The 24,844-nt window shown below is 41.8% G+C and overlaps 1 protein-coding gene and 1 long non-coding RNA gene across 5 annotated transcripts; one reads left to right on the forward strand and one right to left on the reverse strand.

Annotated features, from left to right (window-relative positions):
• Nucleotides 1-4,833: 4,833 nt before the first annotated feature.
• On the reverse strand, nt 4,834-22,524 carry LOC117224885 (uncharacterized). 4 transcript variants are annotated; one of them, XR_013034634.1, is made up of 8 exons: nt 14,343-22,524; nt 12,746-14,243; nt 12,349-12,379; nt 12,114-12,230; nt 11,258-11,622; nt 7,531-11,048; nt 6,419-7,443; nt 4,834-6,334 (listed from the first exon to the last, which is right to left on the reverse strand). It is a non-coding gene; the product is annotated as an uncharacterized LOC117224885 (long non-coding RNA). The 4 variants fall into 4 exon arrangements; XR_013034631.1 differs by having other exon boundaries at nt 12,746-22,524; XR_013034633.1 differs by lacking the exon at nt 12,114-12,230 and having other exon boundaries at nt 12,746-22,524.
• Dh31 (diuretic hormone class 2) lies at nt 16,201-24,268 on the forward strand. Its single transcript, XM_033478127.2, has 4 exons — nt 16,201-16,352; nt 22,317-22,428; nt 23,181-23,288; nt 23,392-24,268. Exons 2-4 carry the CDS (start codon nt 22,343-22,345, stop codon nt 23,522-23,524), a joined length of 327 nt encoding a protein of 108 aa, XP_033334018.1. The 5' UTR covers nt 16,201-16,352; nt 22,317-22,342; the 3' UTR covers nt 23,525-24,268.
• The last annotated feature ends 576 nt before the right edge of the window (nt 24,269-24,844 follow it).

Here is a 24,844-nt window from a genome sequence, read left to right on the forward strand (position 1 = left end):
GACCTCGCAAACTCGCAACTCCCGGCAAGCTCCGTGGCTCCGCGGCTCCGTGTCCCGGAAAGACGCTCCTAGAAGCTTGCTTGCTCTAGGCGAGCCGTTCTCTCTTCCTTGTTCCTCTTTCCGTTCCGCTCCTGTAAACCTCTCGCTCGAATCCGCCGATTAAACGGAAGAGCGATCGCTGGTACGCGCGGCGGGACAATCGGCGAATCTATTGGGTTGGCAACTAAGTAATTGCCGATTTGTTCAAGGAAAAAAAAAAATTTTTTTTACTTGGAACCAAGTTTAATCTGTAATGTATTTTCCATTTTGTTCGATGACCTTTTGCCATCTCTCTGACAACTTGAAAATTCCATGCTCGTAGAAAGTCTGATCCTTTTCGGCCAAAAACTGAGTTAAGTGAGATTTTACAGCGTCGTCATCATTAAAAGTTTTACCACGAAGGGAGTTGTCCAGGGATCGAAATAAGTGGTAATCCGATGGCGCGAGATCAGGGCTATATGGTGAGTGTAACATCAATTCCCAAGCAATATCCATCAATTTTTGTCGAGTGGACAAAGACGTGTGCGGCCTAGCATTGTCCTGGTGGAAAATGACACCTTTATGATTGACCAATTCTGGTCGCTTTTCCTTGACTGCTGCATTCAATTTGTCCAGTTGCTAACATTCACGGATAATAAAAAATAACATAATAATAATAATAATAATAATAATAATAATAATTTTATAGTATAACATTTACGGATATCATAAAAATAGGATGAGAGACATCTATAACTGAAATCGGCAATTACTTAGTTGCCAAGCCAATACTACTTAACACTAAACCTACCAAACAGTAATACTAACTGGCGTGTACTGCTTCACAAAAGTGAGAAGACCGAATTTATTTAGATTTTGTAAAGTTTTCATTATAAAACTTGCTCCAATAATGTAACTTATTCAAGCATTTTCCACGAAAAAGTTTCGAAACTTTGCAGAATTGCAAAATAAGAAAGTGGTCACTTTGACCGCGGTAGGTTTAGTGTTAACAGTAACGCTATTTATGCTAACTTTTCTCTTCTCCTTTTTTTGGATTATTTGAATGATTAAACTTTACCTTGGGGGTTTCTATTTTTTTGATTTTCTAGCGTACATTCCGGTGGATTTTGTCGAGAAATATCCCAAAATCGAAGTCCTGAATCTAGGAATGTAATTGAAATAAGTTCTCAATTCATTTGTTAGAAAGTTACGCGCGTCCAAAGTTGACGAGTTTCTAGCGTCTTAGACAGGTTAGTGCACCATTAAATTGCGTATTCGGTCCACAAATATAGCTTAATGAGCGCCGCCGCTAGATGACAGCACATAAAATTGATATAACCTGTCAAAAATTCAGAATTTATTTTAATTACATTCCTAGATTCAGGACTTCGATTTTTGGACTTTTCTCGACAAAATGGAAAGCCAACTAAATAGAAATCCCCAAGGAGAAGTTTAGTCATTTGAAGCATTCAAATCTCTTGGAGATTTATTTGCTTTACCATACGTACACGTTTAGGAAAGCACTGAATTAGCATATTGTATTTTTATGCTAACTTGTATATGGACGATGTAAACGGAAGACTTCAAACTTTCATTTCCCGTTGATTTTGAAACGCAAAAAAAATTTTTTATTTGCAAAAACTATAAGAATAACTTTTATTATTAAAAATGTTTGATTTATATGTATATGTGCTGTTCTCACATGACATTTATGAAATATAAAATGTAATAGTATATAAATAAAATCAATATATAATCGAAAAATAATGTAATAAAGTGTAATGTAACACATAGAATGAAATATCTATATATAATTTATAGAAACGAAATCAAAAATCAAAATCTATATCAGATCCTTCCGTATTAGTAAATTCTGAAGTTTGTTCGGTGCTTATTACGTTTAAATTTTCCGGAAGGTAAAAATTTGTATCTTTTTTTGAAACGCTTTTATAACCGTTTATAAAAAGGGTCTGATGTTATCAGAAGCATTGACACTAAATTAACGTTTGCGACTCCACGAGAATGTTTTCTAATGTGTGCAAACGACACCTTTGCAGACCTCTTTAGCCTTTTCTGACAACATTCCTATTGGTAAAAAGCAAATTGGTGACGCAGTTATTTTAGTGTTCGAAGACTGACTAAACCAATTTCTTTTGCATCTAAGAACTGCAGTATATGTATAAAAGATGGTGAATTAACTGGTGACGGATATACAGGGTGTCCCAAAAATGTCTCGCAATCCGAAAGTGGCGAGTTCCTCAGGTCATTTGAAGTAACTTTTTCCATTGCAAAAATGTTCTCCGAGGCACCGTTAACGAGTTATTAACGAAAAACAGTGACCAATGAGAGGCGAGCTCGGCTGGCGCGAGGCGACCGAGCCAATGAGCGGAACTAGGCTTCGTGCGCTGGTTGGTTGGGCCGCCTCGCGTCAGCCGTACTCGATTCTTATTGGTCACTGTTTTTCGTTAATAATTCGTTAACGGTGCCTCGGAGAACATTTTTGTAAAGGAGGAAGTTGCTTCAAATGATCCGAGGAACCCGCCATTTCCGGATTGCCAGACATTTTTGGGACACCCTGTATTTGTGTAGAAGTACGGCCCGTCTCGAATGCTCGTTCCATCCATTGTGATGACACGACACGAAGATCTTGGAAAATTCAATTTTGGAAAAATCTGTTCTTTGTTTAAATTTCGTGCCATAACAATTCGAAGGCGTAATCTAAAGTATTATTCAATTTTTTCGCTTCTAAAGTGAACTAAATTGCGCAATAAAATCAATTTATACAGGCCTCCGAGAACTTCTTGTAAAATGCATCGATAAACGAATAATTTAATATACCGGTTTCGAAACGTCCACTCGTGCACAATATAATTTGTAATCGATAAAAGTTGAAAAACAATTACCAGCTGTTCTTATGTAACGTTCTTTGTAACATGAATGAATGCACAATTTCATCATGTTACGGTTCCAAGTTTTTGCGCGACGATTTCTATGCTTTGAAAGTGGAAAGATTCAAAACGTTCGATAATGTCAACATTATTACTTTCGATCAACTTAAAGTAGCAAAAGAAAAGAAAATGCAACTTTTATAAGTTGCCCCTATTTTTATTGTCAACAGATGCAGACAATTTTTATTTTGCACGAAGATCCGCAGTCTAATCATGGGTATCGTTAGCCTCGGTAAACATTCTCGAACAAGAACAAATAGAAAAGATACATCTATTCCCTGACACGAGCTTTTTTCCACCTAGATTGCCCATATGTTCCGCCGTGGCACGGTTCAGCTGGCCTGTTGCATACCCGATTCACGATTCCCTCTCGCGCCCTCGAGAGCCGCGAGCAACGCAGACGCTCTGCCGTTCCGGGGAAATTTCGGCGAGTGGGGGTGCCGGCAAGAAAAATCGGTCGCCCACTCTTCTAAATAGCGATAGGTTGCGAAACGACCGGTTCGCAAGCGCGCTCGGTCTGCGACTACGACTATCGCCGAACACCCGCGCTGCATTTCACCCGCCTGAGTCAGCGTATCGCGCGAGTCGCGACTCGATTTGCGCGTATCGTTGCGCAATTCCTGTGCGCACTCCGGAACGTACGGAGCTCCGTCTGCTGCATGCGCTTTATCGGGAACCGAAAATTTTCAACCGAGAATACCGACGCGTCGCGGCCACACTACTCTTCTCCCGCGAAACCATTCTTCGCTGTTCGCGAAGACCTTCGGTTGCTACGATTTCGAACACGATCGCGTTCGCGGACGAGAGAAAAGATTCGCGAGAGCTCGATTCACGAGAATTGAGAAACGCGATCGAGCCAAAGCAACGCCGCGAGACACGCTCGAATGTCTGCCGGAAGACGTACCCGCTCCGTGGGAACCGAACGAAAACCGATCCGGTCTCGAAGGCTTTTCGTTCGAGCCTACGCGGACTCTCGAGAGGCCCGCGTCGTCTCTATACGGCTCGCGTCACCATGCCCGCGCACGCCTATTCCAAAAGATACGTTATCGAAAGTAGCGTGTACGACGTATAAAGTACTGCCTCCGAAACGCTCTTCGCCCATTTTCTATCCGAATGGTATCGGCTGCTCGGAACCATGCACGACCAGACCCTCCAAATAACCGCACAGTGATCCGACGAAGCAACGATGCGTGACCAAAAAATTACTTCAGCGTTGTTTCGAGGTTTTAAGGTTGTGGTATATGTAGTTAGGTCGTTGGATTCGTCTCGACGCCAGCTAGAATATTGTCGAGTTAAAAATATGCATTAGCATTTCAAAAATCGAGGTGGTTAGCAATTTTTTTTATCAAGCAGACCTTGTCTCTGCAAGTTTTTATCTTTTAATTTGAAGAAAAGCGAATACCACTGACCAACGTTTGTTGGTGATATCTTTCTTGCAAGATCGTCGGAAATGTCTGAAAAATCATGCTTTGTTTTGGAATTGGACACCGACGTTGAGTCACGAGCGCGCTTACAGGTTGACTGCTTAACCCAAGTGTCGAAATACACCTTCGACTTTATTTTTCAAATGCCATAGAGCCTAGGGGTGCGGCAGGATGCATCTGAAATTTATGTCCTTAATAACAGTTGAATCAGATGTGATATCAAATAAGTCTCGTTCGAACAACTTTTAACAGTCTTTCTGTAAAGCTCTCCTACGTTTTAAATTCTTATATATTATAACATATATGATATATTACATGATATATTATATATTATATATATTATTATATATATTATATTAATATTTATATTTATTATTATATATTATTATATATATCATTATTATTATATAATATATTATATTACATGATATATTACATGATGCATAAATAACTAAAATATATCATCTTACTAACATAATAACATATTATAAACTTATATAGTAGTAAAATGTTTATTTCCCTTGCTTTCCAGCCTATGAAAGTGAGTGTACATATATAAAATTTATAATTCTATTATAAGCCTACATATAAAATTTACAAAGTTAGTAATTCAGAAATTATTTTTTAAAATTAATTATTATAGAGTATCAACATATAAGTTTGTAATTCAAACGAGTTATCGAATTACAAACTTGTATATAAAAGCTTATCTACAATAATTAATTAAAAAAATTAGTTTCTTTAAATTTTCATTACCTGGTCTCTCCGTAAAATTATATCTTATTACAGAACTGTCTGGGTGAGCTAATATTATCGATTTTAAAGCTCTGCGCCGTTGTAAATCCATTCGAGAAAACAATCGTTGAAAATATGAAAGTTGCAAAATTGACTTTTGATCCATGGATCGCTGATCCGCCAGACCACTGTGCCGTGTACTCGGCCATCCGACTCGAAGCTTTGCCCGAAGGAAGGATGTGGTCAAACGGAGAACCGGAGCAGGTGTTTCCTTCCGTTTCGGGCCATCTCGATTCTTTCGTGCCTCGTGCGACTTTGAGGAAACTTGTCGCGTTTATCTGTTGCTCTCAGGAATTTTGCGTGGTCGTCCCCGCTCTTCTCTCGTCTCGTCTCGTCTCGTCTCGTCTCGGTTCGGCTCGGCTCGTTTCAACCGGCCGAACGATCAACGAAAACAGACGTCGGTGCAACGTATCAACCGTTCGTATCAGATGCGATTGCAAATGTGTCAATGCGATAATTAATTAGGTCTGGGTTAGAATTCGCGATTGGCCAGCACCCCGGAGAACCGTGAAAACCCACGCCGAGCGTCGCGGTTCGCGTCGAATCTTACGACCGCAAATAACTTATCGGTGGAATGTACATGGAAATGGATATCGGTCCAGCTGTACAACAGCAGCAGCTGTGTACTTCACCTGTCGTCGTATCGCCGGTTCGCGTGTACGCATATTGCCGCGTACGCGCGTGCAGCGTGCACCAGGGCACCGGCAAGACATTTCGTATCGGAAATTTTGTCGGGTAGATAGTAGACGCTGCTCTCCTCTTCCTCCTTCATACGCCCCCTTCCTCTTCCTTGTCGCTCCGTCGTCGTGAAACGTGTAAACACGCGGCCACCTTCGGGCGACGTTCGAACGACGTTCGAACCAACGGACGTGTAACTGGGGAAACAGCAGCAGCACGTTCTCCTCTCTGTTCCTCCTGGATTCCCAGAGGAACATCGCGAGATGATTTCAAGACAATTTTCGCAGTCGCCACGGCGAAACGCGTTCCGTCACGGTACAGAAGTCGAGGGACAATGATTTTACGTATCCGGCTATTTCGCGCCGAGTACGCTAAGCGTTCTTCCTGTTTGCCCATCGTGAAATTTTCCTCCCGTCTCTGCTCCTCGCCTCTGTTCTCGTCGATACCCGATATTCTCGTCCTCTCTGATCACTGTAAAATCGCCAAATACATGAATACGTCGAAAGATTTTCCATCGTTCGTTATTCGCGACAATTTGTACCGGTTTTTCCTTACCGGTTTGATGTTTCGCTCGGAAGATTTGTACCCAAAGGTGACAGTGGGTAGATGGACGGATACGCGAAGCGATCGGTGGCTACTTGGCTAGATAGGTGGGCAGATAGATAGAGAGGTAGGTAGGCAGGCAGGCAGGCAGGTAGGTAGGTAGGTAGGTAGGTGGGTAGCTAGATAGATAGATAACCGGGTAGGTAGATAGGTAGGTTGGTAGGCAACTAGCTGACTAGATATTCAGTTGGTCGGATAGGCGAGGAAGTGATGCGAGCTGACCGGTCTACGACAGATTTTTGTTTATCCAACTGCCATCGGACATCAACTCGGGAAATATCAATGACGCACCTGTTCGTGTTCGTATTCCTGTGGTCTATGTACTCTTACTGTTTGAACTGTACTTACCTATGTAATTTACTGTTTGAACACGTAAAACGTGAACGCGAATCGTCGCGAACATATTAACCCTCTATGGGCCGAATTTTGTTCTTAAATATAAAAAAATTTATGCAACGGAAAATCAACGATTATAAATCTATATATGCAGATTAAAAAGAAATTTACCACTTTAAATAATTTTATTATAATTAATTCACTTTGTAACTTTGAAGTAACAGCGGCTTGCAACGTTTGAATTTTTGTGCATAGAAGCTCGAGCGTGAAATTCCATAAAACAGTTCGCACTTGGCGTTAAACATTGATGTACGTTGCATTTTGAACTGGTTGCCAAACAGTTTTTTGTGGTCCTGAATTTTCATCATCTGATGATGATTCGGTACTAAATTCATTGTCACTGTTAATAATATTTATGCGACGTCGGGTAAATGTTACTGGATGATTTTCATCGGATTTAGAATCTAATAAAGAATCTTCGGATCTATTGCCGCTAATGCGTCTAACTCTAATTCCTCTTCTATTTTTATATGATTTTGTATCCATATTTTGGGGGCATTTGATATATAAATTTGAAAATAGAAGAAAGCCCAACTATTATCCTAAATACACTCGAATCTACCACAATATCCCAATGTAACCTGAAAGTTACAAAACTGTATCATATACAAATAGTAACAAAATGATTATTGAAATGCAAATAAATAAATTGTTATTGATATACGAACCCAGAGATATTATATACGCTTTTTTTTATTTAGTAAACACCGACAAAAGCACAAATAATCTCAATTGCACAAAATGGTCCCTTTGGTTTCTGTCTGCAGACAACTTGCAAGGTATTTAGTTGGCGTGCTGCCAACCGTCATCAATATTGTTATTGGTTAATGCAAAGCCATTATATAATTAAGACGTATACATCATCTTGTGAAAAAAACTAAAATTATTTAGTAAAATGTGGATATATTAGCTTGTGACTTGAAAGTTACATGGGCCAATAGAGGCTTAACCAGGACTTATGTATTTCGTTAAGTACGCTTCTGTTCAAGTACAGGAAACCAGATGGAAAGTCCATTTTTATTGGTTTATAAGATGGATCGGACAGGTGCAAGCGACCGATGATGCTACACCTGCGCGAGTAGCCGTACAATGCGCAACGGATCAACCATTCCGCCTCGTTTCGCCTCGTTTCGCCCCGAGCAGACACGTTGTCCACGCGAACATTCAACAAAACGTACGTCTCGTCTGTCCGAGAGAGATTCAGAGATTCAGACTGCAAATAGACGCGCATTCGCGCCGCGTATTGCGCGACAATCAACGTGGATTTCGAAACGAATCGCAGAATTTTCATACGCGATCGTTCGCTGTTCCCAACGATTCAGTGCCGTCGGAATTGCACGTTGTAAAGTTGAGACGAGCTACGGGTACCCCGATAAGTCCATCCGACTTGTTCTTTTTTTCTCAAAACGGCGCCACGTAATGTGTCCGTTGTGCGGCAAAACCTGAAAGCAATGAAAAATTAAAGGGATGCATCAACGGTCAGAAACACTCGTTTCGAAACAAACGTCAACGATTTTTGTTTCGTATGTTTCAATTTCAAAAGGATATTTCAAAATCTTCGCAGTCTTGCGACGCGTCGCGTTGGCCTGAAAGCGAGCGCGGTGATGCTGCTCGCCAGTTTCGTACCATAATTTATAAATTGCCACATTTACGTATTTGCGTCCATTTGTGTCTTCCTAGAAAATAATACACAGCCCGCTTATGGGCCATGAACCGCCAGCACCGCGTAGCGGTAAACGGCTGAACTATGTCTCTTCTATAAGTATGTACAATGCAAGATGTGGCGATAGTGTTTCATGTCACATGCGCGGACATTTTTTGAAGTAACGTGTACATAAGTGTAAATGAATAACTCCTGAACCAATAGGTCAAATCTAGTATTCTTGGCCTGAAATTGTTCGCAGCAATTCGGAACGTCGAGCCTAGATCACAGATTACGATAATTCGGTCTATTTACGCAGCCTTGAGCAATGCGCGGCAAATTTGAAATGTTCTACGGTAGAAAATGTAGAAATCCACGTTTGATGAATCCATGGTATTTCACGAACCGAGTATTGTACGATTGGGAAAAAATCATTTTTTAACATGTCCGTGTTTCCGTGTAAATTTTGAAACCTTTCCCGGTCTAATTGTAAATTCAAGTTAGACGGCCGACGATGCGGTCTAATGGAAACAAGGTAAAATGAAATGATAGTATCAATTTAGTGACGCATCGTTGCTTCTCGCAATGGATTTCGTTTCATACGATGCACATATTTTGTAACAAGTGGGCTGCAAGATACCGAAATATACGTTGTTAACAATGTTCGTATGGATATATATATCCATAAATACATTAAACATGATTCAGTATAAACTGTCTAAACTGTCCAAACAAATTTATACCATTATCTGTTTCTATTATAAAATTTATTTAATTGACGCTACTCCTGATCGAAACCCATTAAATGAATTTTTTAACATTCGTTGACTTTTCCTAGTCAAATTTAAGTAAAAATTAACTAAACCATAAAATTGTATCGATTATATTAAACAATTTTGGCCGAAATTGTTTAAACTGTCCATTCGTCTATTGATCTGTTGCCGTCAGTCGGCGTATCTTCGAATTTGTTCCATCGGTCAATAGAGTAGATTCCTACTTATCGACGGAGGGTACATTTTCGTGCACCCTGCAATGCGACCGAGTCACGTTCTTCTGTTTTTTTTTTTTTATCGAAACAGCAAACACCGTGGCCCATTTTCATCGTCGCATGCTTCTTTTTCTCTCCGATGTTCCGAGTCCCGAGGTTCCTCCGGTCTAGCTCGTAAACAGATTACGAATGGGTCGACAGTTACGAAGACCCGATTATCGATGAACCACGAAATAAATGTCCGTAGTAGGAAACACACTCTGAACGAGAGAATTTAAGCGTCGGAAGGTTTATTCGATCTACGCATACTTATACATATACGTATACATATGTACATATATATGTATACATATATAGTATAAAAGCGTCACACGTTATCAAAGCGTTATCAAATTTCATTATCGGCAATAAGAGTAACGGTCGAATTTAGCGAACATTAATTTTCGCGTTTCCAACGAGTAACGAGGCATTTTAACCATTGATTTTTTTCTTGGGGCCGCAGGCTATAGCAGAGCGTGCGCGTAATTTGCACGTGCATCGACTCTGTTCGATCTAAAAGCATTTTATTGAAAAGTCTACCGGAGTTTATATCGCATCGATACGTCAATTCTAGCAACAACGACGACACCAACGAGCGAAGAGCAACGAACAACAACGAGCAACAATATATTTGCGACCCGGGTCGGTTCGCTCGACGCGTGCTCGTTACGTTAGTTACGAGATACGCGCACCTACTCGATTTCCCTTCCGTTCGACCGCGCAAGATCGTCCACACTCGATCGAGTACAAAAACGATAAATTCTAATTACAAGACGGGAATGCCACACCGATGCGCCGTACGCGTTCCTCGAAAACGCGTATGCGCCAACCGGAGGGCGTAACACCGGCCGTAACACGGCGCTCGCGTTATCGAACAAGGCGAGAAAAGCTGAACATTCGACGATACCACGAGCAAAGATTCAATTAATCGTACATTTCTAACCGACTAAACTGATTCACTTCTGCTCGGTAGATCGGAGCTTGGAAAATCGATGGTCCGTCCTGCGTTCTCCCGAGGGAACGTGCCGCCACGGGGACTCAACTGCGACCGTGATACTTGCGGAGTTAACTGATTTCACGAGGAATCGGTCTGGATCGCTCGAACTGGCGTCAAACTGTTCTCGCTGGGGAATCGGTAACGGCCAACGCGTAGAAATTCTCGATATCGATGCCGATCTCGACGAAACCTCTCCGAAAGTGCCAACCGAATTTGGCTCCAGCTCGCGCATGTATGTAATCTCTTTCATCCCCTGTCGGTCGCGACGCCGCGTCTTCCTTCGATTCGAACGGCCAAAGCCTAAACGTATCGACGACTGCATCAACGGCAAACGTAACAGATTGATTTCTCGTTTACGACTCGACAAATATTCCATAAAACTGACGATGGTATTTCGTTTCAGCGGCCAACAGTATCATTTTTCCTGGCGCGACGCAACGTGGCAGCGGCACTGGACGTGGACGTGGACCTGGACGTGACGCGCGACTTTTCAACTCTTCCGTGTAGCGACAACCCACACCTACGTACAACATATACATCAATGAAAAGGAGAAATATAAATCTAACAGCGACGAATGAAACACGACCCACTCCCTATGAAACATTCTTTCATCTGGCCGTGTGTATTCGAGAACTCTTTCCAGAAAGTCTGCGATACGAATTTTCGAATTTGCGAATTTCCGTGTTCGCGAGTTAGCGAATGCTTGATTTAGCGAATTATCGACTCACCGAATCAGCGAATTTCCGAATCGCCATGCTGGCGATAATCTACATTTCATCATTCTTGTTAGGCGGTCCCTCTTGATCGTGTTGCGGAGCGCCGTTCAGCCTCTTGCGTCAGCAACGGACAAATTGAGAACCGATAAATCGACCGATTTCACGAGATTAACGGCGATGCAACCGCGAACACCGTCGTCTCAATCAATTTAGAAAGTCGGAAACGATTAAAAGGTTCGCCGTCCGAGAGGACAACAGCGACTCTTCGCGTTGCACCCTTCTTCTTTCTCTCCTTCTCCCGTTCGTTTTCGCAGGCTTCCGTTCCTCTGCGTCTCGGGTATTCATCGTTTTACGGTTATCCTCGAACGTCGCTGTTTCTGCGAAAAAACAAAAAGCTCTCTTAGTCGAAGTTTTTGTTAGCTGTGCGAGAGTACCGAGGCCGGGACAGGTAGCGTAGGTAATGTAGCTAGCGTTGGCAGCGTAGGTAGCATAGCATGCCGCGATGCGTGCTGGGGCTCGCCGTACACTATGACGACTCACACATGCAAGAAAAGCATATTAGTCCACTAGAACTGACGCTTGAACCCCTTGACATACCATTTTCTTCGCAGTTACTGCGATTAGAAATTTTTCGATTCTAATAATTTCTTAGAAAGAAAAAGAAATTAATGCTTATTGTGCACCTAAATTTACTTGAATGCTTAAATATTGACGACAAAAGAATAGAATTTTATTGCAATTTTAAAGGACAAAATAACATCTATACTCGATGAGTTAATAATAGAAATTTTCATGACGAGTCGGACTCGTCAAAGTACAGCAAGTGTGCAGTTCAGAAGTGGAAAATTTAGATTCCCGAAAGACTAACCTCGGGGGTTTCGGTCGTAGAAATGTCCGCTTTGTGGTTATTGTGGAGATATTTGCAATATTCGGCCAGCGTAGTGTGTCAATCTCACACGAGCATGACGTCACAATGTGGCCGCTGCTGATAGTTTTTCGTGAATATCGAGAGATGTAGAGTTCGAATCGAAAATTCACAACCGAAGCCATCGAGTTAAGATATGTACAAAAGCAGCGGAGTGTATTTACAGTTGATTACTTACTTCAATTAAGGTTGCGGGGGCGCTGCACGCGCTATGACGACCCAACACATAGAAGAAAACCATATACGTATATTAGTTTGCAAAAGTTTACATCCACTAGAACTGACGCTTTAATATCGAAGTGTGCAGTTCAGAAGTGGAAAATTTACATTCCCGAAAGACTAACCTCGGGGGCTTCGGTCGTAGAAATGTCCGCTTTGTGGTTATTGTGGAGATATTTGCAATATTCGGCCAGCGTAGTGTCAATCTCACGAGCATGACGTCACAAGGTGGCCGCCGCTGACAGTTTTTCGTAAATATCGAGAGATTTAGAGTTCGAATCGAAAATTCACAACCGAAGCCACCGAGTTAAGATATGTACAAAAGCAGCGGAGTGTATTTACAGTTGATTACTTACTTAATTAAAAGACGTACGGCTAGTGGATGTGAAACACCACCTCGAGGTACTGACATTTTTCACTACTAGCGCCGCAGTTCTGTTCTAACCAAAAAGATGCGCCCCTCGGATGACGGGCGCCGGGATTATTTGGGCCGAGAGTTACAAACATTCCATTTAAATTATAACTTCGCGGCAGTTATACGTAATTATTAACTGTTAATATTGAAATCAATAAAAGGATTCACTTTGATCTCAACGAGGATGTTATATGAAAATGAATGGATCTAGCCGGTGGCTGCTACAAATGCTGAAAAACGTACGCCGTCTAAAGGTTAAGTAGTGCAAATATACGTATGTATCGCTGTTGCCACTACCCGAGAGCACTTGCAATTAGATCCGTGATACTGTGACCGCTTAGCTCTCTTAGACCGTTTAGACCGGTTAGATCTCTTAGACCGCTTCAGGTCGGTTAGATCGCGCGGACCTCTGTTTTATACGGTCGTTTATAACGCGTTATGTACGATACAGCTATTTGTAACGCGGGACCATCGCCATTTCATGGATATTATTAAAACGAGCTATTAGGCGATTTGCATGCCGACAATGGGCACGGGTAGTAGACGTGGCTTTGGGATAGGGGGAACTTCGTAGGCGCCACGTTAAATGGCAGTAAGGCGGTGTTTCGAGTTTTCTCGCACACGAGCCATAGGGAAAAGCTGCGGAACGTTGTGACAGCGGAACGGACGTAAAAAAAAAATGAAAGAACACTTCGGTGACGTTAACGAAAGCTCTTTTCGCGTTGCTTTCGTCGAAGTCGCGACTCGAAATCGTTGCAAAGTATTTACGATTGGTTGCGTTACATTTTCGAAAATTAATCCGTACATTGCGAACTTTATGGATTTATTGTAGAAGTTAATATATGAGCCGTTTCTTTTGAAAGTGGCATAAGTCACTTTACCGTAATGAAAAGTGGTGATTTTTTAATTTTTACACGAAATTATTTATCCTGAGATAACAAATACTTCTCGAAAGTTAGCATCCATATTTTTAAACGTGTTAAAAAACCTTTAAATATATCGACTTAAAAACAAAGTGACTTATGCCACTTTCAAAATAAACGGCTCATATGAAACTTCAAACGTACGAAAAATTCTAAATATATATAATATTGTTTATGCATTATTTTCAACTTATTGGATTGATTAAAGAAAATAGAGGATTCCTATTGGGCTTTTGTTTACTACAATTGCTAAGGAAAATTCTTATTTCACATATATTAAAAATTCTTATATCACATTGTCTATACATCTATATAATGTTAAATAAACAAGCGAAATAAATGATAAAGTTACTCTAAATTAATTTAATTCTAAATTATCTTAACAATAAATTAGGCCAATAAACAACGCCCTAAGCCCTTTTACTAATTCCGCAGTATCTGTCGCAAAATCTTGTTCTCCGTAACGTTTATTTTGTTCCCGATTGTGCGTATTTCATTTGCATGATCTAAAACAGTCTAGTAGCCAGCGAATAAATAATAATAATGACAATAGTAATACATATGTTAGTAAAAAATAAAAATCTTGTTTCTCACAATGATGAAAACGTGACTTACATCGCTATGATTTTAATCCACTCATTTATGTATAAAAGGCTTCGCTCTCAAGTGTTTGTATAAAAGTTTTGTTTTTTTTTGTTTTTGTATTTCATCTATACTTGCGTGACTGCTACCATATTATTATTCTCTCTCTCTCTCTCTTTAACTATAAGAAAGAATACGTCTCGATAATAAACGAAGTTATAGTTATTATTATTATTATTAGTTATTATTATAGTTATTATTATTATTAGTTATTATTATAGTTATTATTATAGTTATTATTGTTATGGTTATTATTATTATTATTAGTTATTATTATATAGTTATTATTATTATTATTATTATTAGTTATTATTATAGTTATTATTATTATTATTATTATTATTATTAGTTATTATTATAGTTATTATTATTATTATTATTAGTTATTATTATTGCTATTATTATTATTAACAATATCACCGTGGATGAGCTGTTAGTCCATTCGAATTGACAATGAGTTAGATCAAATAATAATAACCGGCGTTGCCATTCCTTTCCTCGAGCGCACGTTTGTTTTCGGTTGAGTCGGGCCGCGCCGATTGAAACCTCGGTAGAGGCCATCGTTCTCTCTCGCCGCTAGAAACGGATCGAGTGTCGAAAAGAACGACGGCAAAGTCCGCGATCACGACCACGAGCACGGCGACAATGACGTTCTTACAATTTTCTATGCTCATATAGGAGAAACGGGCGAATACTCGCAAGTGTCCCGGCTTGGAGAACTTCTCGAGTCGTTACCACGAGATGGCAAACACGAGCTACGTTTGTACGCTTAATGGACTCGGCTTCGTTCAATCGCGACTACGTGTGTCTCTACGATAAAACTGTCGATGAATCAAACGTGACTAATAACCGATCGGCTTCGCTTTTCTTTAAACGTTTCTTTCGCTTATGCATAGGTGCGTGCTATGCGCGTACACGTCTCTCTCTCTCTCTCTCACGGTGAAACTTAACAAAAAAATCCGGTAAAACGTTAAGTCTTAAAACGGAAGGACGCCGAAGCTTTTAACGATCGAGAGAACGAGTCGCGTGGCACTCGGATTCGATCGAAACGGATTCGGTCACTGAATTATTTTAATTGCGTTCGATGGTTGCCAATGGCACGGCGGATTTTATGCATTCCCGAGAGAAACGAGCGGGCGAAATACGGGACAATGAAAACAGACGAAGATTTAAAAAATACGTTGTAAAGTACGTAAATGTGCCGTTTATCGATACGACAGCGGATTTTATGCATTTATAAGAGAAGCGAGCAGACGACGTAAGGAACAATGAAAACAGTCGAGGATTTAAAAAACATACCGTTACATTATTTTCGACTTGTTAACTTTGTCAACGCAAGAAACATATTTGCATACGATTTTTCTGTTTATTAATTAATTTTTATTTCGCATAGAAACCCGCTGTCCAGTTCGCCAGACTCGTCCGAATGAAAAAGATGATTCGTTGTCCGAGATCTTTACAGTTGCGAGGGCGAGAACGACGAGGAGGAGGCGAAGGATGCTCATGGTAACGAAGTTGAAGACGAAGATGGAGAGAGAAAAGCGGAGGCGAAAGTGATGACGAAGATGGAAACGAAGATGGAAACGAAGACAGTGGCGAAGATGGTGATGAAGATCGAAACGAAGATGGAAACGAAGGTGCAAACACGGACGCAGATGGAAACGAAGACGAAGACGAAGACGGCGACGGCGTCGGCGACGGCGACGGCGACGACGACTACGGCTACGGCCGAGTTCGTGTCACGCTCGTTGGTGGTTACCGGGACGATATCGGGGTTGGTGGTAGGAAGCTTGGATGGGGTAGAACACGAGTCCATTCGATTGGACGAGAATGTTTAGATACAACAGGGTGGGGATAGGGATGAAGCGAGTGCCGCAAAGTCGCGGGCTTATATAAACCGGCAACGAAGGGTTCAGATTCGCAGAACAGCACACCCCTTCGACGAGGCACCTATCCCGTCGAATTCGACGTCCCGAAAGCCAGGTAAGTCGCAAGCCGCAAGTCGCAAGTCGCGCACCCCCGTGTAGAAATATTTCTCCTTCTATTTACTATATCGCATTATTCGATCTGTCCGCGCCTGCCGATCACGTTAAACTCTGCGGAAACGAACGGAAATAAAAATTACTTTCGCCCCGCGAAGTCGGTTTCTTTTCGAAACGATAAATTCCCGTCGAACACGGACGCTTCCGGTCGGTCGGTTCGATTTCGATAAACGGATCACGTGTGCTCGTGATTGGAATCGTTACAAAACGGCGCATCGTCGATACCGAAATCACAAAAAAATGTCATCAATTTGCTAATCCGTAGTTCGTATTTGTTCCGTGTTACGTGTCATCGCGTTACGCTCCGAACGAATCTTCTCGACTCGATACCGAACTTCGGGAACTGTGTTCTCCATTCGCGTATGCTTGAAACGACAATTTGCGCCGGATGCAGGCCTCGATCGATTCAAATAAACTCGAACCGAAACAACGGGAAACAAACCGCGCTGGGAAACAAGCAAACGCAGAACAAAACGTCGGAATTGTCGCAACAGTGGTCGCAAGTAGGTCTGTCGCCTTTGACGAGACGGATTCACGACACGTGCGTTCCATCCGTTTCGCGATGAAACAATTAGCCGCTGCACTGACACGCGGTTTCGGTCGATGCGGATCATTTCCGAATGGCGGAATACGGTTCTGGCGGAGCCGAGCAACGAAACCAGGCCAGAGGCACGTGCGTGTTGCTCGTAATATTTTCAAATATTTTCCGGGCATTTTCGAACATTTTCGTCGCGCGTTCGCCAACTCGGATATACAACGCGGTGCCAATATCAGCTTGTGTCTACAGGGTGGTTGAAAAATCGTGGCGCAAAGTCGTCAGGGGGATGATTCTACATGGAAAAATAAGTCGAAGAAATAGGATAACATTTTGTCGTTCGAGGCTTCGTTTTCGAGATAAGATAAATAGGTTGAAAAAGTAATATTATACTATCGAATAGGAATCAAGTGGCATGAAAACCTGGCGGAACTTTAAATTTATTTTTCTCGAAAGCGCAGTCTTAAATGAAAATAAAACCTCTTTCGGCTTATCTTTCCATGCAGAATCATCCCTCGGCCGGTTTTACCACGATTTCTCATCTACACTGTATGTACAGTGGGCCACAAAAGCGTTCGTACACTTTCTAAAGCGCAATAACTTTTTTTGGAACTGAACTAAAGTGATTTGCATTTTTTGTTTTAGATGATAGAGGGACTGTTATACTAGGCAATGACCAAAATGTCTTTTTTAAATTTTGTTATTACTTGGAATGACAGAAAAAAAATAAGCTCTCGTTTCTTAACTTTTCTATTTGGGCCTGTAACAAAAATTTTAAAAATGTCTCTCGCAGATTTCGGTAACTTGTATGCGTGCTGAAAATTTTGTCGAAATTTTGTCGATTTCTCTTGATTCCTCTCGATTTCTTATAGTTTTTGGTTAAAATCGTGATAAAACTGCGATTTTAACCACAATGTCAATCGATTTCGATAAAATTTTCGGCATGCATACAAGTTACCGAGATCGACAAAAGACATTTTCTAAATTATCGTTATAGGCTCGTATAAAAGAGTTAAAAAACGAGAGTTCTTTTATTTTCTTTTTGTGACTCCAGGTAATAGCAAAATTTAAGAAAAGCATTTTGGTCATCGTCCGTTAGACTGGTCCCGCTATCATGTGAAAAAAGATTCAAGTCCCATAGTCCAGTTTTAAAAAAGTTAGTGCGTTTTAAAAGTTGCAAGAACACTTTTGTAGGCCACTATACAATGAAATGGGTGCTCTCGGTCGTAGGGCTCGTCCCTCGAACGTTTCCTCGCACACGTGCCTTGTTCGACGCCCACGTCGCCGATTCCTTAAGTCGCCGATTCTGGTACGCCCTTAACGTCGACGATTGCCTGCGTCGGTGACGCGACTGGAACAGAAGCGTTTCTCTGTATTCCCGATTTTCCCGTTCACTCGTCGCGAATGGAGCTAAACGGCTCTTTGATTTTCTGCCGACCTAAAAACGATTACTTAAAACGATTTGTCACCGTTTATCTCTCGCAACGCACACCACGCACGAACGTATCGATCACTGTTCGCCGCGTTTTGCCTTGTTATCTCGCGATCGACGACCCATTCGAATGAATCTGCGAAGCATGACACACAACATCGTACTCGTACATCGGTGAAACGAAATTGTTTTCCATAATCCACGGTGATTTCCTTTCCCCTCCTTCTTCCCGGTCTTCTTTTCAACCCTTGTTTCCGCGACCGTCAACGTCCCCGCTTTATTCGGCGGTTAATCCACATGTCGGCGAACGACACGAGCCATTTATTATTGTTCCCGCCGATCCGCGCAGCCGGTTCGTGCAGACCCGACGACGCAATGCCGAGAAACGAAACGCCGCGAACGCCGTCAAGTTGTTGGGCGTCGGCGGCACGATGGAAAAAGGATTCCACTCGGAGCAGAACCAATGCTGTTATTAAGTAAACACCGGGGTTTGCGGTTTTATCTCTTCGATCGGGAAATGAAAATTGCTACTCGGCCGCGTACCGCGACCGCTGAAAGTCGCAGGAAACTCGATCCGAATTCGCCCGTTTCACGGAAAACAGTTCCCCAACCGAGCCAGTGTGTTTACGCTATTTTCGAAACGTCGGCGGACTAAAACCTTACGTTACGCGACGCGATACAATTTTCGCAGGACGTTTACCGTGGGTGTTTTACTTTCAAGCATGTAATTCGAGATGTTTTATCCCGGAGGAACTCTTATCGCGGCTTCTTTGACGAACAATTTTATCCTCGGAGTCTCGACGTAGTCTTTTATATTTGCCCTTTTTCTTTCTCTTTCTTTTTTCATGCTCTCTCGTCTTCCTCTTTTTCTCTCGCGCTTCCTCAAACCATTGAAACGAATATTTCGTCTTGGTCCGACAATTTGTCAGAGCTTCGCACGGGTGTACGCCCGACGAGTGCCTCTATTCCCGAAGAGATTGCATGCACGAGTCGAAGGATCGACGCAGCTGCTGCATCGAATTCGAATTTGACGCGCGTTCATGCCTTGCTAAACCAATCCGTCCCTCCGCATGCTCCTCATCGAATTCGTTGGAATAATATCCACGCTGGGAGGCCTAGAACAGAAAACGGAAAACTGGAAATGAAAGGCGAGGAACGGGAAACGAGAAGCTGGAAGCGGGAAACGGGAAGCGGGAAACGGGAAACGGGAAACGGAAGTCGACGATTGCGGTACGGAAAACAGAAACGGAAGACATAAACGGAGAACGCGGAATGGGAAACGCGAATTGTCGAACAAAAGATGAACAAGGACAACCGAACGGCACGGGAAAGGGGAAACGAAAGCTCAGAAAGCTTAGAAAGGGAGATCGTAACGAACGGAAAGAGCAAGCAGGTGTTACGACGTAAAAAAGCTCGTTGTCCGTTGCAAACGAATCCTCGTAGTCGACGCGTCGATAAATAGAGTCGAACGTCGGGGTCAGCGACGCGTTCAAACACCTCGAGCACGAATTCTGGGATATCGTCGACCTAGTTAGCACTCGTCCTTGAGGAAATCAAGTGCACGCGTCGGAAAGCAACGTCCAACATCAATTATCGAAAACGACGAATCCAATTATCCCGTGATACGGCGAATCGGCAGGCTTAAAGCGACACGTGATTGCCGCGCCAATATAAAACGCTAACTGAACGAATATCGAAACCGAAGGGCCGCGGCGCTGTAATTCGAAGCCAGCGACGAAATCGTTGCTGTCTTTTCCGCTGAAAATTTAACTGCTTGCAGACGCGAATTTCTCGTGGCCGCGATAGTTTACGCGTTTTATTCTCGCGAACCCAGAGAACGCGAAACGATAGTCGCCGGGCCGTCGCATCTCGTCGCACAACATCGCCCGAAGCATGCAACCTCTCGTTCCTAAACCGTGGCTTCAATAGTTTGTTAGTCGCTATGCTTTTCTCTAGTAGTAGCCCGCGGAACAAGAGAGACACGCTGCGCTGCCTTTCTCGTTTATTCCACTTTTTGTCCTTCTACCACCACATCCTTCTCTTGTTGCTATTGTTCATTTTCTTCTTCTTCTTCTTCTTCTTCTTCTTCTTCGTTGGTTTTTATTCAGTGCCCGATTGTTTTCGATAGTACAACAGACTGCAAGCATTGCGTAATAGAGCCTTTATAATCCAAACTTTTCCCAATTGTTGTAAATACAGTAACGAGCGGAAGTTACATTACTGATTAATCATACAGTAGTAATATATTTTACAGGAAATAATTGGATAAAAAGGGAATGCAAATTATTAGTTGATCATTTTAAATGAAAACTTATAAGTCTCTTTCATTAATAACAAAAATATGCAATGAATATAATAAAAACAAGTATGCGACTCCATGTTTACAGTTTTTTTTGCACGTTAACATTTTTCGAAGTAATAGTGTTAAATAAGTATCAATCAATAAACAGTATTAGTATTAGTATTAGTAAACAGTATTAAACTAATATTTTGTCCATTTCCTTTGTTGTTATTCATTGATTTTAGTCTCCTCGGCATACTGTCTATCAAATTACGTATTATTTCTGGCTCAATGCTGTATCACACCTGTTGTGTCCTTGTCCGAAGTTCGTGTACACCTGACGGAGCGTCTTGGTACTTTGCCAATCTCCTTTTTACAATTTTACAATTGACCATAAATTGAGCAGACCATTTTAAAACGGAAAATTCTTGTTTCGCGATCCAGTTTTTTACCAATTTCGCGGTGTGTTTGGGATCTCCGTCATGTTGGAATACAATTTCCACCTCCTTGTAATCACTAGACTTTATAGCTTTGGGTAGATTCTTTTCTAAAATGCTTAAGTACGGTTCTTTACGCATTATACCCTCTATTTGAACTAAAGGACCCACTCCTTTATACGTAAAACACCCCCAACGCATGATCGAACAATTTCTTCCGAATTTCATTGTCTGCTTAACTTGCGATAAATTGATTGATTCTCCGAGTCGATTCTAATACCAGGATCTTCCATCTGATTCAAACCTATTTATTTTAGTTTCGTCAGACCGTATGACTCGCTTACAGTCATCGGTCGTCCACTGATCATATAAATTAACAAATTCCTTTCTTGAGTTTATATTTTCATTCGAAAGTGCTGGCTTTTTCTTATTTTCCTTTGCTTTGAATTCAATTCTCCTTAAAGCACGACGAACTGTCCACTCGCTGCCATTTATACCGAGTTCTCGAGCTGCGATTTTTGGATATTTCTGAGAATCTAAGCGAATAATTCTTGCAATATTTTACGAGCACCTTGATCAGAAACAATTTGCGGTCTTCCATTTTTACTTGTTGACGGAGCGCATATACGACATTTTCTTATTTTCGCCACAACTGGTTGCCAGATACTTGACATTCTTGAGCGTAATTTGTCGTAAAAAATATCCTTTACTACATAAAAGAAAAATAGAATTTTTCTTATCTTCACTCGACGGTTTCATATTGCCTTTCTGTTTCAAAATCAATACTGAACCGAAATAACGTTTACTGCATGCCACAGTTTATAACAACATCGAGGTATAAGAATGTCTGATTATAATTCATCTGTTAATTATTACGTACTTCATTTAAGTATTAGGCAGCGTGCAAAACTGTAAACATGGCATCGCATATCTGTTTACGTTAAATTTATTCTACATCGTTGTTACTGATATAAAAGAGACTAATCATTTTTCGTTTACGACTATCAACTAATAACTTTGATTCTATTTAACGGATTATTTAATATAAAATATACTAGTATCATTTGATTAATCAGTAATGGTAACGTCGTCCGCTCACACTTTTGCTCGTCACTGTATATTTAAGAGTACATGATTTCATGATCAAGTTACTGTCTCGTCTTCGACAAGTAGAATTATATGCATGCCACGCGTTTCCATAAATTTGGTATCGTTTTCAGATCAGAGAGCTACCACGTCCTCGAAGATGCAGCGAAGAATCGTATCGTTCTTCGTATATCTAATGGTTGGATTCATCATCGTTTGCTTCACTCCTCCGAGCGACGCTGCGCCGTAAGTTCTTCGATGAACAATTCACCGTTCACTATCTTTCCGTTTAATCGTGGATTTATACCAGTGACGGAAACGTCTTAGATAAACGGTATCCGCGCACTTGTCAATTAGTCCGATTGCGAATTCCGAATTTCTAACAGCGATCGCCTTTGTCCGTTGCTCCGTTTGAGCGCATCGGTGTCCAAAGGTAGATTTCCGAATAATTATTTGCACGTAGTACATACCTAGAACAATATTGTGCGCACTGTGATCGTAGCGTAGTTCCGAATTGTAAGAAGGGAAACTAGTCAAAATTATAAACAATTTGGTGTGGCGAAAGGAATTGAACGAAAACGCGATGAGATTATGGTAGGCCGTGAAATATCAGAAAAAAAAGGGATACGGTATATGGCATACGGCATACGCCATGCACGCAAGTGAACGCGAAGACGCATCTGGCTGTATCAGAAAGTTTAACCCAGTTTCATTTGACGAGGCGTCGTTTAATGAGAACTGGTTCCTCGTATCCGAGAAAAGTAAAGACTGGTATTGTTACGACTCGTCGTTCCTAGAATCGTGCATACCAATGAGAGGAGAAGTTACAGATTCGATCGTCTCGTAAACGCAGCCAAGATGTTTCTGTCGAGCCCTAGTCTCCTGCAATTGGCAAAAATGCTATAATCGATTTTTCGAATGATGAAAAATTGGTCGGCGAGGCAGTCAAAAATTCCAACGAAGTCTTGTTAAAACGTACGATCGTTTCGATTTGACAGGCAGCAAAATTATTGGAGTCAGTTGAACGAAGAGAATCCAGAAGCGCTTATAGATACGATAATAGCACGGCTTGGACACACTATAATGCGGAATCCAGAATTAGAGAAGTAAGTGGAAAAAGACATTTGAATTGCTCGTGAAACGAATCCGCGGATACGTATCGAAACCGCGAGTGTTCTTGATCGATCTATTTGCCGAAACGTTTTTCAGCAACAAACGGGGCCTGGATCTGGGCTTGAGCCGTGGTTTTAGCGGCTCGCAAGCGGCTAAACATCTGATGGGATTGGCAGCGGCGAATTACGCTGGAGGGCCTGGTCGACGACGTCGTTCCGAGCAGCCTTAAATCGAAATGGATTTCCTAGCTTGATCCGTGTAAATGTTCGCCCGTGTTCGTTCGTTCGTTCGTTACTCGTTACTCCGTTACTCGTAAACTGTTCGTCTATGCTCGTCTATGCTCGTCTGCGGACGCGTATGCGCGACTACGCTCCATGCTGCAACCCGTAACTTGTACGCGTTTTTGCGCATATCAACGCGTACTGTCCTCGATCGTAACCCATTCTCGTCCTCGGGCCTCTTAGCATAGGTTTGCTACTATGAGCAACCTTCCGTGTTAGATTTTCCCCGCGCGTACTATTCCGTCGCAAGCAGAAACTCGTCTCCGATGCGTCGCATCATCGTCACAATTTCTCTCCGGCATTATAACTTTTCTTACTACTTTGGAATTTCAACGCGATGACAAACGGTTTCTGTAATTCAATTCTAGTCATTATGGAGTCTGTGTCCGTGTTTGCACACGCGCTGAAAAAAAAGAGAGACAGAGTGAGTGAGTGAGTGAGTGAGTGAGTGAGTGAGTGAATGAGTGTATGTGTGTCAGAAAGAAAGAGAGAGAGAGAGAGAGAGAGAGACTAGGAGAAAGAAATATATGCCTCACGTGGTCCACGTCTCACACCACAAAACCATCTCGTTTCGGTTTAGGAGTGCGTCGCACATCGCACATCATGCATTGCACCGCGTCTCCAATCGCTTTGTTTGTAAAATCAACGCCTGCGGTTACCTATGAAAATTAAATGTTTAATTGCAATTTAAATATATGTTTAAACATGTTCTTTCACTATCCTTTATCTGTTCATCGCGATGCAAATGCACCTGTTGATTCCCATTCCGACCGAGTACAATGTAATAATATGAATTTGAACGCGTCGCGCGATATCCGGCGGTACACGAAAACTGCCGGACACGCGTTCGCACGGTTCATCCATTTTGTAATTTTTACATTGAATTTCTCCTACGTATCGGATCGGTTTTTCGACGTTACCAGCTATTGTTCCATGCGCAAATGCGCGCGTTCCATATATGCACATACATACGTGTGTATGCCCGTGCAGATTACATACACCAAATTGGAACGAATGCGAATACGAATAGAAATACGAATACGAATGCGAACGTCATACACCCACTGCGCCGTTTGTCTTCGTTGCGAACGAGCCGACAAACGAGTGCAAAGCTAACGATCGTTACAGTTAATTGAAAGACACGAGCTGCGTTGTGTATGGTCTATCCGTTGCGTTTCACCCCTGCATCTCTCATACCTTTAACTGTCGATGTTTGGCGAATAAACTGTGTAAACACTTGTACTTGGCCGTTATTGTGGTAAATTTAT

The sequence above is a fragment of the Megalopta genalis genome, chromosome 13 (genome assembly GCF_051020955.1).
Source record: "Megalopta genalis isolate 19385.01 chromosome 13, iyMegGena1_principal, whole genome shotgun sequence".
NCBI lineage: Eukaryota > Metazoa > Arthropoda > Insecta > Hymenoptera > Halictidae > Megalopta > Megalopta genalis.